The sequence below is a fragment of the Lissotriton helveticus genome, chromosome 4_1 (assembly GCF_964261635.1).
Source record: "Lissotriton helveticus chromosome 4_1, aLisHel1.1, whole genome shotgun sequence".
Classification (NCBI taxonomy): domain Eukaryota; kingdom Metazoa; phylum Chordata; class Amphibia; order Caudata; family Salamandridae; genus Lissotriton; species Lissotriton helveticus.
The window spans coordinates 925,547,493-925,561,970 of NC_136063.1; the positions used below are offsets into that span (position 1 = coordinate 925,547,493).

General features: G+C 42.1%; 1 protein-coding gene across 2 annotated transcripts in view; it reads left to right on the forward strand.

Annotated features, from left to right (window-relative positions):
• Positions 1 to 14,478, forward strand: part of LOC144828913 (Y+L amino acid transporter 2-like) — a 505,595-nt gene that overhangs the window by 161,161 nt on the left and 329,956 nt on the right. For both annotated transcript variants that reach the window (XM_078687526.1, XM_078687527.1), the window contains exon 2: positions 7,412 to 7,960. In XM_078687526.1, coding sequence (XP_078543652.1) covers positions 7,510 to 7,960 — 451 coding nt within the window. In that variant the 5' untranslated portion in view covers positions 7,412 to 7,509. The remainder of the gene's footprint in view (positions 1 to 7,411; positions 7,961 to 14,478) is intronic.

Consider the following 14,478-nt stretch of genomic DNA (forward strand, 5'->3'; position numbering starts at 1 on the left):
GAAATAACACAGTAATAGAGAAATGGGAACTGAAAAGAGCCCCCTTTTAAGATATGTTAAATTCAAAAGATTTCACAAGCACATAACAAGTGCTGTGCAGGAGAAACCTAAAATGGTTAGGTGGCTAACTTTAACTCATAGACAAAATACCAGTGAGAACTATACAAATAAACAAACACCTCAAACATAAATAAATCATGAAAAATTGCCACAGAGTGGGTTGATGTACCCTCAAAGTGAACTACGTTTTACAGCTAGAATTTGTCAGTGTCTTGGAAATGATGCTTTCTGTAAGAAACACTAAAACCTGATTTTCAGACTTTTAGTACTTGAAAGCACTTTGAACTAGGAAATATTTCAAATAACATTTTGGGGAGAAAGCTCCATTTTTTGGGGGTCCAGTATGAAATTAGGTAGCCCGTTCTGCTGTTGCCCTTACCTGAGGCTGCTAGGACTGGAGTGGCTGTTTGGAGAACCGCCCTGTTCGAGCGCTGATGTGGTTTGTTGCCTGTTGTGCCCGAGTGCCGCCAAACAGCTCCTTGTCTGCTGGGGACTACATCCCCCTTCATCCTTTGCGGGAACACCGCTCACCACGCCCAGAAGCACCAGGAGGCGCTCATAAGGCCGTCAGGGCTCCCGCAGCGAAGCCCGGGCCAAGGGCATGCCCGTCCGCGCCCGTCAGCATTGTCATCGGAACCCTGAGTACCGCTGAAGCCAGGTAGAAGTCATATGTACTGGGCGAAATTGATAAAAAGCTGCACCGCTTCGCACCAGCTAGCGCCAGGAGGCGCTCGAAGGGCACTTCTTCATCTAGGGCCCAGGAAACATTGAGGCTACTGTGGTGAACTTCAAGGTGGCCGGGTAAAACCTACTAAGGTACTGGCCTTGTATCCATTGTTTCTTTAACAAGCTCACCAAGTTGCAGGATGAGCAAGCGTAAGGCAACTAGCTCTGTGGTGGGGGGAAGTGTTAAGGGAACTCTTGACGCCTTCTTCACGAGAGCGGATTCACTATTAGACCACAAAATACAGCTTGAGGAAAAGAGACTGTCTCTGGACTCCATTGTGGCTCAAAAGCGATCGTCAATGGGCAGCATAGCCATGACTAAATCCCCTAATGTCGGGGCTTCTCCAGGCCAAGTAAAGCTGGGGGGTGGCAACAACGCAAAAGGCTTAATCTCCGCTGCTTCCTCCCTACCAAAGTAAATCCTACCAAAGTAAATGTTTATTGTTTAGTTAATTAAAACCATAACAATTTAAAACCAGAATAGAAAAAAAAAGAAAAGACCATTGTAGTACAAAAAAGTTTAAAAATTTAGCAATACATTCATTTCATTTCTTCTAATACTTCTAAAATGTCATTGTTAAAATTCAGTGCAGTGGTATTGTCCATTATCCTCCTTTGCCACGTTTCCGACCCTGTTTAACAAAGCTTTGTAAATGCTTTGAGGAATTTAATCAGTCTTCCGTTCAGTGGGGGATCTGAAGGATTTAGGCACGCCATTATTGCAGCTCTACAGGACCTAATACCTCTTTCATTAAAGCTTGATTTTAGAAGAATAACTCGTTCATCATACAGTTTCTTGCATGTGCAAATTACATGGATGTAAACTCTTTGTAGAAATGCTTCCTCCCCTCAGGCGACGGGTCCGTTACTCCAACCTATCGAATTATAATCTGATGAGATAAGCCCCGCAGAGATTGTAACAAAAGATAGCGAGGGGGGCATGGAATCAAATCCTATGTTAATGCAGGGGGAAAGGCTGGAGGTGGGGGAGACTGTGCCGGCTGTAGTATCACCTAGCACTGAAATTACCCCAAGTGCAGGTGGGGAGGTGGTCGCTCGATCTAAACTGGCCTCTAAAGCAAATAGTGCTATTAAACCTTTGGACGACTCCATGGCCCCAGTTAAGCGAACTAGGGGTGAGGGGCTGCCCATTTCTAACCCGAAACAAAAGCATAGGGCAGAGCCCAAAGCCACCAGGCCTACAGACATAAAAGGCCCCGTAGACAACCACCCATGCCTAAATTGTGGAGAGGTTGATATGAGCCAAGGGGTGGATAATGAATTGTGGTTAAGGCTGGAAACAACGCTAACCACCCTTCTAGGGCCCGTATTGGAAAAAATTAGTTTAATAGAAGAAAAATTGTCTTTACTTCTCGTACAGAATAGCATCTCAACCACTGTGGCCACCGGGGGTCCCGGCCTGTATTGGAGACAGAGAAGAAATCCCGCAAATGTTGATTTATAAAGCGGCCCATTGGATGAATAGAAATGTAGGATTCAATATTTCAAACCATAGGAACATCTTAATGGCTAGAAGGGTGTCCTGGATTGGAAGCAGCAGGAAAGGTGTTGCAGGAGATAGTGTGATTCTAAACCTAAGGTACCCCGGGCTTGTACGCAATCTACTCACCCAGAGCTAGGGGTCCCATTATGACGAGGGCGGCTCAAGTATCAAAATGCTCCCACTGGGATTTATTTACAGGTATATGACTTGTGCAAATTATCGTGACGATTATAGAGGACACCCAGCAGGATTATACCGGGGGGGGAGGGGTTTGATTGTCACGGCAATTAACCGGTTTGCCCCGCTCAATAACGCATCGGCTCTAAATGATATTGATTGACTGGGCCGGAGGTCGATAACTAGGAGTGTTCACAGTTTGGTGTGCTACCCCCTTAACGTAGATATGGGAGGAACAGTCATCACAAAGTTAAATGAGATTACCATAAATCCATCACATGGAGAGCCTTGGGAACCGGGTATGCAGGGGCTTAGTAATGGACATAAAGCACCTCACAGTCCTCATTCTTGCCCCTCATCAGATAGTCCAGACAAATTTAGACAGGGTAATTTTGAGATAATCTCCTGGAATATAGCAGGGCTATCAGCTAAATTTAAAAATGGCCATTGGCTTGCCTACATAAAGAAATTCCAGGTATTTGTCTACAGGAAACGTGGGAGGTGGAAAGTAGCGCGTTTTCCCTAGAAGGCTACAAAATGTATTTTGTACCAGCACGTAAGGCCGTCTCTGGGAGTTCAAGGGGAGGACTGATCACATATGTGGATCTGAAGTTACATGGAAGATGGATTGACCTGGGTTGGAACTCAGACTTCATGCAGGGGATTAGATTTTATAACAAGGGCTACAAGCTAATTTTTATCAATTTTTATAATGCTATCTTATTGGGACACTCACTACTATATACTGCGCCGTTTTTAAATTTTGTATAAGCATGTGATTATGATGGAACCCACCCTCACAAGCCTAGTCCGGACCAACCCACCCACAGGACTGGGTCACGCGCTTTATACTTGAGAAAACTATGTTTAACCACCTATATAGTACTTACGTGGTTCTGACATGATTCTCATATCTATATCACCCGAGCATGAAATCGGCACAGCAATAACCATAAAATCGCCGGTTTATTCACAAATGTCACCGATTCTATGCTGAAAACATGCCTAGCTTATTTTTTCTAAATATGCTTTACACCTTTTTCTCCCTCCTTTCTCCCTGTGTATCTTACCTTTCTCCCATGTCCTTTTAAAATGTAAAAGTAACGTAAAAAGGCGCAGCATATTACTGTCAAGACTACAATGTATAATTCTATTGTCCTGAAGATGATGCCTGGTATTTAATAGTGGCATCGAAATGTTGTCGACACTGATACACCTTATGCACCAAGATTAAGCTGTATTAGAATGTGCAATGGTGTTAAAAAGTTGATATATGTCTGTGTAAACTGAGTACAAGTATACAGACCCATTTTGGCTTGCCTTTTGGCCTATCCCTCTCGTTGTTTTGTCTTGTGTTTTGTGGGTCACGGCTGTGCCCACTTGTTATTGATTGTTTCTTAAACGCTACTTATTGAAAAATATTATGAAAATAAATTCTTGTCCGGCTGGACAAAAGTCATACTTTCTATTTAGCGTATGATTATCTCCCCTTGTTTATTTTTTTAGAATAGGGACCACTGTTTTTATAATATCTTATTGGGACAGAGCACAATAAGATTGGATGAGTTGGAGAGTAGGTTGGCATGTATACAGGATCAAGGAGCGCTGATGCCCCAGATGGTGTTACTTGGCGATTTTAATTGCCACCTGTGCCCACATTTGAAAGCAAACAGGGGGATTGGTCATCCTGCTCCCTGGAAGAGGGCCCGCATATGGAGCACACAAGAGAGGGAAGGGTGTTAAGTAAGCTGTTAGGCACACACGCCCTCACATACACTATGGATCTGATCAAAGCTGGGGAGTATAAAATAGTTCATCCAACTTTCAAAGGCAGAGGAAGTGACTCCTTTATTGATTTTATCTTCATCTCCAACACACTTAAGAAATGTATCACAGGCTTTAAAATATGTGCGAGCATTTTTAGTGACCATAATCCTCTAGTCATGTCGCTCAAGGAGTTAAACCCTAACAAGCACTCATTAAAAGTGGGGGGTGGCATGGTAAGTGCCATAGATCAAGGGAGGAGGCTCAGATGGTCCCAGATTAATGATGAAGCCTTTTATAGAGCTTTAATGACAGATGAAGAACAGCGTATTGCGGAGTGCTTAAATTTAGAAGTGGAGGGTGCAGAATTGGTTAAGGCCTTTGAGGGTGTGTCGCCCAGTGAATTGTTGGCCTACTTAGGAGCAATAAGCAGAAAGCCGGAACGGATGAACATAGGTGCTTTGAACATCAATGATCCAATGCCCTGAGGGAGCTGACATCACCATTAAAAGCTTCCCCAAGAGATAAGATAAGGGTGACTCTATGTAGGGCCCATTATAAGCAGGCTGTAAAACGACATAAAACTAGCTTGCAATGGCAGACGTGGGAGGACTTGAGGGAAGCGGTTGAATCAAAAATCTCAGCTGCCTTCTGGAAAGTCATACACGATCCTTGCTTCCAAGATGCAAACAAACCGAGGGTAGCGAACCACATTCTGCCAGAGTCATGGTATGAGCACTTCCATGACCTTTATAATTACTGTATGACTGACGACCAGATCGAAGTTGAGGGTGGGGTCGAGACTATCGCCCAGATAATATTTACCTTGGGTGAGATCAAGGCAGGCATTGAGGGTCTGACACGGAACAAGGCCCCAGGTCCTGATGGGATCCCTCCCGACCTTTTCCTGAGCCAGGTAGATCTGTGGGCACCCATCCTGACCAGAGGTATTAATGTAGCAGTAGATATAGGCATGCCAGCATCCTGGTCCACAGCCACAATTGTTCCCATTTTCAAAAAGGGAAATAAGGACAGCCTACTATGTTATCGGCCTATTTCCCTAATCAACGTGACAGTGAAAGTATTAGGAAGGGTAATCCTCAACCGGTTAGTGGACTGGGTTGATGACCACCACATAATCACTGACACCCAGTATGGTTTTAGGCAAGGAAGGTCAACCAACGATCAATGTCTCAATCTATATTTACTAGTAGCCAAGTACACTGTTGCCAGCCAAGAAACGGTGTACCTGGCTTTCATGGACTTCACGGCGGATTTTGACCGAGTGAATCGTAGGAAGTTGTGGGCAAAAATGGGGGTTCTTGGCGTGGACCCGGGATTGGTTAACATTTTAAGAGTGCTACACCGGAAAACTACTGCCACAGTTAGATTTAATCAGGAGGGAAGCACCACTGATCCTTTCCCATGCTCAAGGGGGGTGAGACAGGTTTGCATCTTGGCCCCTTTTTTGTTCACCTTGTATATAAATGGCCTGGATCAGGCACTCGGTGCCCTAAGGGTTGATACACCAAAGATAGGCTCGAGAGGGATCCCCGTCCTGCTCTACGCGTATGATGCGGTTCTCCTGGCGCGTACCCCGAAAGGGCTTCAGGGCTTGATAGATGGTTTTGTCCGTTTTATGGAGAACCTAGTCATACATCATGGAAGTGGGGAAAAAAAAATAAATATATATGACTATCTGATTCGCTCCCATCGTTTGGAAAAGGTGCACTCGTTTTCATACTTGGGGATTTTATTTGACACACGCCTCACTTTCAAAGCTCTGTTAGAATAGAAATGCCGCACATTAGCCAGCTCATCCGGGTCAATCATGAATTTTGCACGCAGGCTGGGTCGTTGATCCCCGGAGCAAATTTTGAGACTGTATAGTTCTATGTGCTGTGCCAAAATCCTCTATGGAAGTGAGGTATGGGGTTTTATTGACTCACAACATCTACAAACTGCAGAGAATAAATATCTTCGGCGATTGTTAAAAGTGCCCCAGAGTACACCATCCCACATTATCCATGAAGAATTGCGCGTTAGTTATGTCAGAGACAGGTTGGAACTCAAACTCCTAACATGTTGGGTTAACATTTGGACAACCACAGATGCCTCACTGAGCAAGCAGATTATAACAGATTGTCTTGCCCGTGACTGGGGCCTCAATATCCCATGGCTAAAGTACGTCAAGGAGACCCTAACTGGCATGGGATGTGCAGACTGTTTTAATCATACCACAAAATTGTTACCCCGGGATAAGGCTCAGGTTAAGGATCAATTCCAGAAGCACGTTGTATCCCTTAGGAAAGACAGGGAGTTGGTTAAGCCTTCAGTAAAAGCACATATTTTGACTAAATCCTGTCTGGGCATTGAGCGTTATTTGTCTTATTTTCACAATGCCCAAGACAGATTTATAATGACACGCTTTAGGCTAAATCTATTACACCATATTTTAGCAGTTCCGGCAGGTTACACTACAACTATAGAGTTGAAGGGCCCGTGCAGCTGCGACCATCGGTCTCCGCAGGATACCCTTCACTTTGTCTTATTATGTCCCTTTTATTCGCGCCCAAGGAGTCTGTTTTTAAAAAGTATTTTAAAGAATGCTAGCTTTAAACAGGCGAAGGTGGCCCTATAGTTCTTGAAATTGTCCACAGAGGTATTAACATTGTTCTGTATTGTAAACTTTTTAAGGGCCGCTGTGAGACTTAGAAATACAAGAGGCGAGAGGTGAATACATATGGCTTGCAGTATTTGCTTGCTAAAGGCCCTAATAATGAACTGGACGTGGGGAGGGTATTTTTAAGTATGGCGGGATTGATCATTCATGTATTTTATGTCATTGATTTTAAATGTTATCTTTTTTTTTAAACTTACTATGATTTATTTTAAACAGGCCTATCCATTAAAGACCCCAAAGATGAGTGTTATATGAGAGGTGGCCCCACTTGTGGATGGATTGTACAAGTATCTTTTCTATCCATTTGCACACATTTTATATTGTGATGTATTTTATCTGGTCTTTTATGGTATGTTTTTTAAGCCGAATAAAGTATTTTGAAATGAAAAAACAAAAAACAAAAAAAACCTAGGTTTCTATGATTTGGAAGTATTGTGGAATGGGGCCCAAAGTGTTTTTTTCATGTTGTTTGATTTCTTCTTCTTTCTTCTTTGCAGATCACTGATCGTTTTTCTTTCCCGCCTGCTACCCTCTGTACCTATGAGCTTCTGGTTTCCTTTGCAACAGACAGTGCTGGATTACAACAAAGGAAAAAATGAAAATTCCAGAGAACACTGATAGCTGTTCGGCTCACTCGGTTCATCTTAGAAAGGAGATCTCATTTCTGCGTGGAGTGTGCCTGCTTTTAGGAAACACCATTGGCGCTGCTATTTTTATTTCTCCAAAGGGAGTTCTTCTGCACAGCAGTTCCTATGGGCTTTCGCTTATCATGTGGACAATTGGTGGGATATTTTCCGTGATCGGATCCCTTTGTTATGCAGAGCTAGGAACAACAATTACCAAATCTGGATCCAGTTACATTTATGTATTTGAGTCGTTTGGAGGATTTATGGCCTTTTTGAACCTGTGGACCAGCCTTATAATCAGCTATCCTGCCAGACAAGCCATTTTGGCCCTCACGTTTTCCAACTACCTGATGGGGCCGTTCTATTCATCCTGTCCCCTCCCCTCAGCTGCCGTTTACCTTGTGGCTGTGGCATGTATTGGTAAGTGCTTTCAAATCCAGTTTTCAACCATAATGCACTAATGGTGAAGGAAACTATGGGCCTTATTTTCAAGGCCATTCTGCCGTCGGTGTGTCCCTTTTATGGACGCACCAGTGGCACAGTATGCCTGCCCATATTTACAAGGCCACGTAAATCTCCCTGTGTGGCTTTTCATGGCCTTGAAAATACGGGCTCCTTTCAAGCATTACTCAGCGTGAAAGGGGCGTTCCATGGGTGTTTCTGTTGGTGTTAATTATTGTTTTTGTACAGGATGGTGTCCCTTCTTACATAACAAAGATCATCCCTGCAACGCAGGCTCCCTCTGTGTTGCCGCACAACTGCTGTTTATATGCCGGTGCAGGGGAGAAGGACAGGATTGCGCCGTATCTTGTAGCTATAGTGCATTCCTGCCCTTTTATTTTAATGCACTGCAGCACAGCAGTAAGGCTTGCTTTGCTGCCATGCCTCAAAATACAGTATATGAGGTCCTACATGTTCATATATATTCTGAAAAGCAGAAAGTTTGTTTAGACAGGTTGTGACTGCAAGTAGAGCAATTGTGGATGGAATAACTTATCCGTGGCTTTCACATTCTAATTTTCGGATCAATAAGGAAAACATTTCATTTGAAATAAAGCGAGGTCCATGTTTTAAACTATCACTCTTAATAAATAGATAAATCAAAGTTATTTATGAGCAAAGTTATTGTCCTCCTGTCAAAAGTATCGACCTTATACATGTAATACCGATTTCAGTGCAACAATCAAACATTAGAAACTAATTGCTCACAATTACTGGATTTACACCTATAACATCAATTTTTCCCAGAAATTGTGCTCTTGATATGCATTTGTTATAAGTGAGAACTTTGTATGGAGGATTTTGATTCATAGTTTTGACTGCCTAACGGCGTTTACTGAGTAAAAATTAAAATGAGTTTGTGGAGGAGGAGATGCTATTTATCACATCTGATGAAATTGTACTTACTAGGGATAAAACATTAGTGGGTGCAATAAATAGCACCTATTCAGAGTTTTTGGGGGAAAACATGAAGGTTTTGTTGCTCACCCTACAAAAATCTTCATGGAACGGTAAACACCTTTCTCTTTTACCAGGTTTGACCAGCTGAAATATAACAAAGGGTGAGGTATTTAATGAACTAATTTCAGCTTTATTTCGGTTCAAAGAACCATAAAAGTACACAATAACAACATCTCAGTAAAATACATAACAGCTAAAAGGGTATCCAAATCATTAAAATACATCTCTATAATAAATTGATGTCAGTAAAGATCTGTATACAAAGGAAGAGCACAAAATACAAGCCAGTAGTAAAGTGATTCATTATCAGCTGATACACGATTCATCGCAGAGAATATTTTAAAAGAAGAAAACAAATTCCGAACATATTACATCTGTTTATGCTAAAATACACATGAGTAACTCCCTGCTACATTGTTCAGTAAGGCAAAAACCTTTCAAAGGGACTATAAATAGGCTCTAGGAGGGTCTGCTATTCCGACCGTAATGTCTAGCAGTGTGCTCTGCTTTATTTATTTAGTTATTTATTTATTTAATGCACTTTTCGATAGCGCGAACATATGTAGTAGACCGTTGTACTCACTACCATTTCTATGTGATTCTTAGAGTTTATCCATTTGTATCTCTTCCTTGAGTGACTTTTACAACTTGTACATTTGCAATTGTTTCTATTTGTATCTCTTCCCTGTGTGACTTTACAACTTCTACATTAGCAATTTTTTTCATGTTTGTATCTTTTATGTAACTCATGTAATCCTAAATCCTTATGCATTGCAACTGGTTCTTTTGCAAAGCGCTCTGACACCTTCGGGCAGGGATACTCGGGCTTTACCTGCATAAAGTGCGTGGTGCTCAAGTAAATATGTTAAAATATCAGTTAGGGCAGCTTTTGTTTCCGTTAGAATCATCCTAAAGAAGCACATTAACATATAACAGAGGATAAAATTAACCATGATTGTTTGCAGATATTTGTTGTTCATCGTTGTGCGGTGTCAAAGGGACTGCGAGACAGTAAAACATAATGTACTCTACGAACGTTAAAATTTGAATCCTCTCTTCCTTCGTATATAACTCACAGCAAGCAAAAATCTACTGACACCAAATACAATTAATCGTGAGCTATCTGTTTTCAAAATACTTAGGACCTCTAAAAATGTCCTAATACTCAAACCCAGGCACATTGGTTTTATCCATTTCCTTCTTATGGCAGCATATTCCAGGCAGAACAATAGAATGTGTGCAATATTTTCTTCAGCATCTAACGAACATAAAGTGCATTTGGTTTCTCTCCATACTATTTGACTAGGCGACCATTTGGCTATAGTTGAGTTAATCTGGAGAGTCTCGTATCGAAACTTCATAAAAAGATTTTTTGCTAATTGGAGTTGGATTTATTCCAGATAAGGTTCAAAACTTGGCAATAGTTTGAAGGTCAGGAATTGTGTAGTAAGTCTTCTTATTCTGCAATCAAGATGGACCTTATCCGCTATGAATTCCCAATAAATGCGATTTAGTTGTTCTTAGAGTTTGCGGTCAGTGAACTAGGGTCAGTCCAGAAACTACTCAGACCCATCTCTTGGAACCAATTACGCATGTGACAGAACCAAGGAAAAGTAAACTGGCTGTCAAGTTCCAGTAGCTCCCTTAGTCCTTGTCTATAGTAATGGGTTATTGATATCAGCTACCGACAACTCGCTAAGTAGGCTTCAGGTGGTTCAGAACACCGCTGCAGGATTAGTTCTCAATGCCCCTCCTAGAACTCCCTCCCGCCCTCTTTTGGATAAGTTGCACTGGCTGCCGATTCGTGAACGGGCAAAATTTAAAACCTGTTGTATAATCCACAAGAGTATTGTCAAGACCACTGTGGCTGCATTTAACATGGACAAACAAATATCCAACAAAGGCTTTTTGAGGAAAACACATTTAAAATATCGATGTTGGAAAAGACATCATGTGGTGTCAGTTATTTTTCTCAGACAGTGCTTGCTCAGTATTAGAGCTCAGGGGCAGAAAATGGAGAGTGCTTGGCGCCGCGGTAAACTTCAAGGTTGCCGCTCTAGTGTTTAGAGTCACGCAGTTTGCAGCTGTATGAGGCGCGCGATTTGATTTCCAACTGCGCACTTCAACTGAATCCTGACCGCGAGTAGCAGCGTTGTTCCGGAGTTCAGTCTTTGTGTATCCTGTGAGATAAGATCTGAAATAATATCGCATGCGCAACGTGGGATTCTAGTAAGGAAACTCTTGATTTATGTTTTAAACCTGCGAACATTATTTCTTGGAAATTCTTGCATAACTTGGAAGCGGAGTCAGCACCTGTTTCCTTTCAGAATACGTAAGAGACAGTCTTCAGAGAGAAAAGACATTTCTTCACGCATTTTCAAAGACACTTCAAAGTTAACCTCCTAATTAATTTCCCAGACGCTTGGAGTGAACCTAAACTCCCAATGTTATAGTTTTAGTTACTCATAGTTAGAACTTCTAATTCTCCTTAGTATCCAATTTAACTGGGGCAGTTCACAGAAGTTCAGTTCAGTTGAAGATATATATATATATAAGGCAACAGAACCTGTGACAGGTAATTCAATTCCCAATATTCGAGTTAAAAACTGGTCAAACTGCTAAGGAAGGTACTAATGTGTGTCATTATGTTATTACAGTACTACAGATTCTGAGGGCCAAAAGTCTATCCAGAGAGAACAGCAATAGCCTATGGTTCAGGGGTAAGACATAACTTCAAGTGTTAGTTGAGTATATGCAATTTTGGTGTTTGGTGTGGTGCATGTTTTTTCTCCCTGCAGGGCACAAACTCAAGAGCCCGAAGGAACCGGCAGAGGTGCTGCATCCATCACCATAGGTTGTCTCTCTCTCTCAATTTTCTTATTTTGTCCACTACCCCTTTCCCTTCTGCTTTAGGGGTTGCTTCAACATTTATTGTTGGGCGGCAACTGAGGTGGAGGGGCGTTGGGACCAGCATCGACTCCTGTGGATTAGCGGCTTCTTGACAGATTGAAGTGCCAACTGTCCACCTGAGTCAATATGGCTGAGGGGTTGGATTTAAAGTCCTTAGCAGGGATATTAGAGAGATTACAAAATCAGTTATCTCAATCCGCAGAAGAGAACAGAGTCCTTAGGGAAGAAATAAAACGTTCCCAACAGGAAACTCATCAGGTAAAATTACAAATGGAAAGATTCATGGCGGAGACTACCCCCCTGCCTAGATTAGGTTCTATTAACAGTTCAGCGGCAGAAGCAACTACACAGGTTATACATTCAGTGGCTCCGGTAGTTCCCTTGGCTAATCCCGAAAGGTTCAGTGGGGATCCTAATAAGGCCCAAATTTTTCTTACACAATGCTCACTACATTTCTTGTGTAGATCAGTGGTGTTTAAAGAGGATCACGTTAGGGTCGCATTCATGCTGTCATATATGAGTGGTGATGCCGCAGCCTGGTCCATGCCTTTGATCACTCGCAATGACCCCGCCTTGTACGATTTTGAGTTATTCAAGAAGGAGTTCCTGAGAATATTTGACCGAAGAACTGCTAATCAAGCTACAGATAATGAACTTTTGGATATTAAACAAGGGAATCGCGATTTAATCGCTTATATAGCTCAATTCAACAGATTGATTGTAGAAACAGACTGGCCTAATGAGAAGCGCTCCGCTATATTTTATCGAGGCCTCAAGGATGAATTAAAAGACGCTCTCGCGCAGATTCCGAAGAGACCACAGGAAATTTCTGAGTTAATCGACTTGGTTCTCCAAATTGATCATCGGCTGTATGAAAGACGATCCGAGAGAAGAAAAGATATAAAACCATTCATACCTCGACTAGATCGTATAAAAACTGAAAGTAACAAGACTGATGTGAATACTAGTGATGAACCTATGCAAATTGGGTCGTTAAGAGGGCCTATGTCCAAAGAGGAGAAAGAGAAACGGAGGAATAATCAATTGTGTCTTTATTGTGGTGCTTCAGGGCATTTTGTGAAGGAGTGTCCTAAAAAACTAAAATTCAATCAAGGTTTAAAAGACAGATCCCACCAGTAGAGGGAGTTGCCCTGGTGGGATGTAACAGTGAGTCAACTCGAGAACATCAACAGTTGATCAACACCTTGCAGTCGTCGGCCCCTCATCTCACCGTCTCGTTTACAGTGAAATTTGGGTTGCATGAAATTAAAGGAGTATCAGTAATGATTGACTCGGGAGCCACGGGGAATTTTTGCAATTTGAGATACGCCAAAGAAATGGGCATTAACACAATTAAGAAGAAAAATCCTGAAGTCGTAAAGGCTGTTGATGGTACTGATCTTACCTCTGGTCCCATTGTGGAAGAAACGGAGACATTGGAGCTGATGGGATTGCAGGGTCATCAGGAGTTTATAAGATTTAATCTTATTGATGCCCCCCAATTCCAATTAATCTTGGGATTGCCATGGTTGTCTGAGCACAACCCCAATATTGATTGGGAGCGTCGCACTGTGAACATGAATTCTGAACATTGTCGGTTGAACTGTTTCTCTCGAATCAAACAAAAATCAGTGGAATCCCCCGCTTCTACGCTTACACTGCTCAGTGCAAACATTTGTGTAATCGGAACACAGTCTATTCCTAAAGAGTATCATGATCTGGTTGATGTATTCGACAAACGAAATGCAGAAAAATGACCTCCTCATAGGGAATATGACTGCAAAATTGAATTGGAACCGGGAGCAATATTACCTTGCAGTCGCATCTATGCGTTAACTGAAAATGAGAATCTTTATCTCAAAGAATACTTGGATGAATATTTAAAAATTGAATTTATCAGACCATCTCAATCACCGGTGTCCTCGCCTCTGTTTTTCCGGCCAAAAAAAGATGGAACTCTTCGACGTGTATCGATTACAGAGCCTTGAATCAAGTCACGGTGAAGAACAGATATCCACTGCCACTAATTTCTCAACTTTTGGACTAAGTAAAAGGGGCTAAGATCTATACCAAACTAGACCTTCGAGGAGCGTAAGAGTAGCAGAGGGAGATGAATGGAAGACGGCGTTCAGGACCAAGTATGGGCTGTTCGAATACCAGGTGATGCCTTATGGACTGAGTAATGCCCCCGCAGCCTTTCAACACTTGGTTAATGATGTCCTACGAGAGTTCTTGGATCGAGTGGCAGTTGTATATATAGATGACATCTTGATTTTCTCCAATTGCATAGAGGAACATGTTGTTCATGTGAGGGCAGTTCTGAAAAAATTATTAGTGAATCAATTGTACGTAAAGCTGGAAAAGTGCTCGTTTCATGTGGAACGAGTGGAATTTTTGGGTTTTGTCCTGTCTGCAGACGGTGTGGAGATGGATGATTCCAAGGTTCAAGCCATTCAAGATTGGGCCTCGCCAAAATGTGTAAAAGAGATACAAAGCTTCATTGGATTCGCTAATTTCTATCGAAGATTTATTTCCAATTTCTCAGACAAGGTTTCCCCTATAACCCA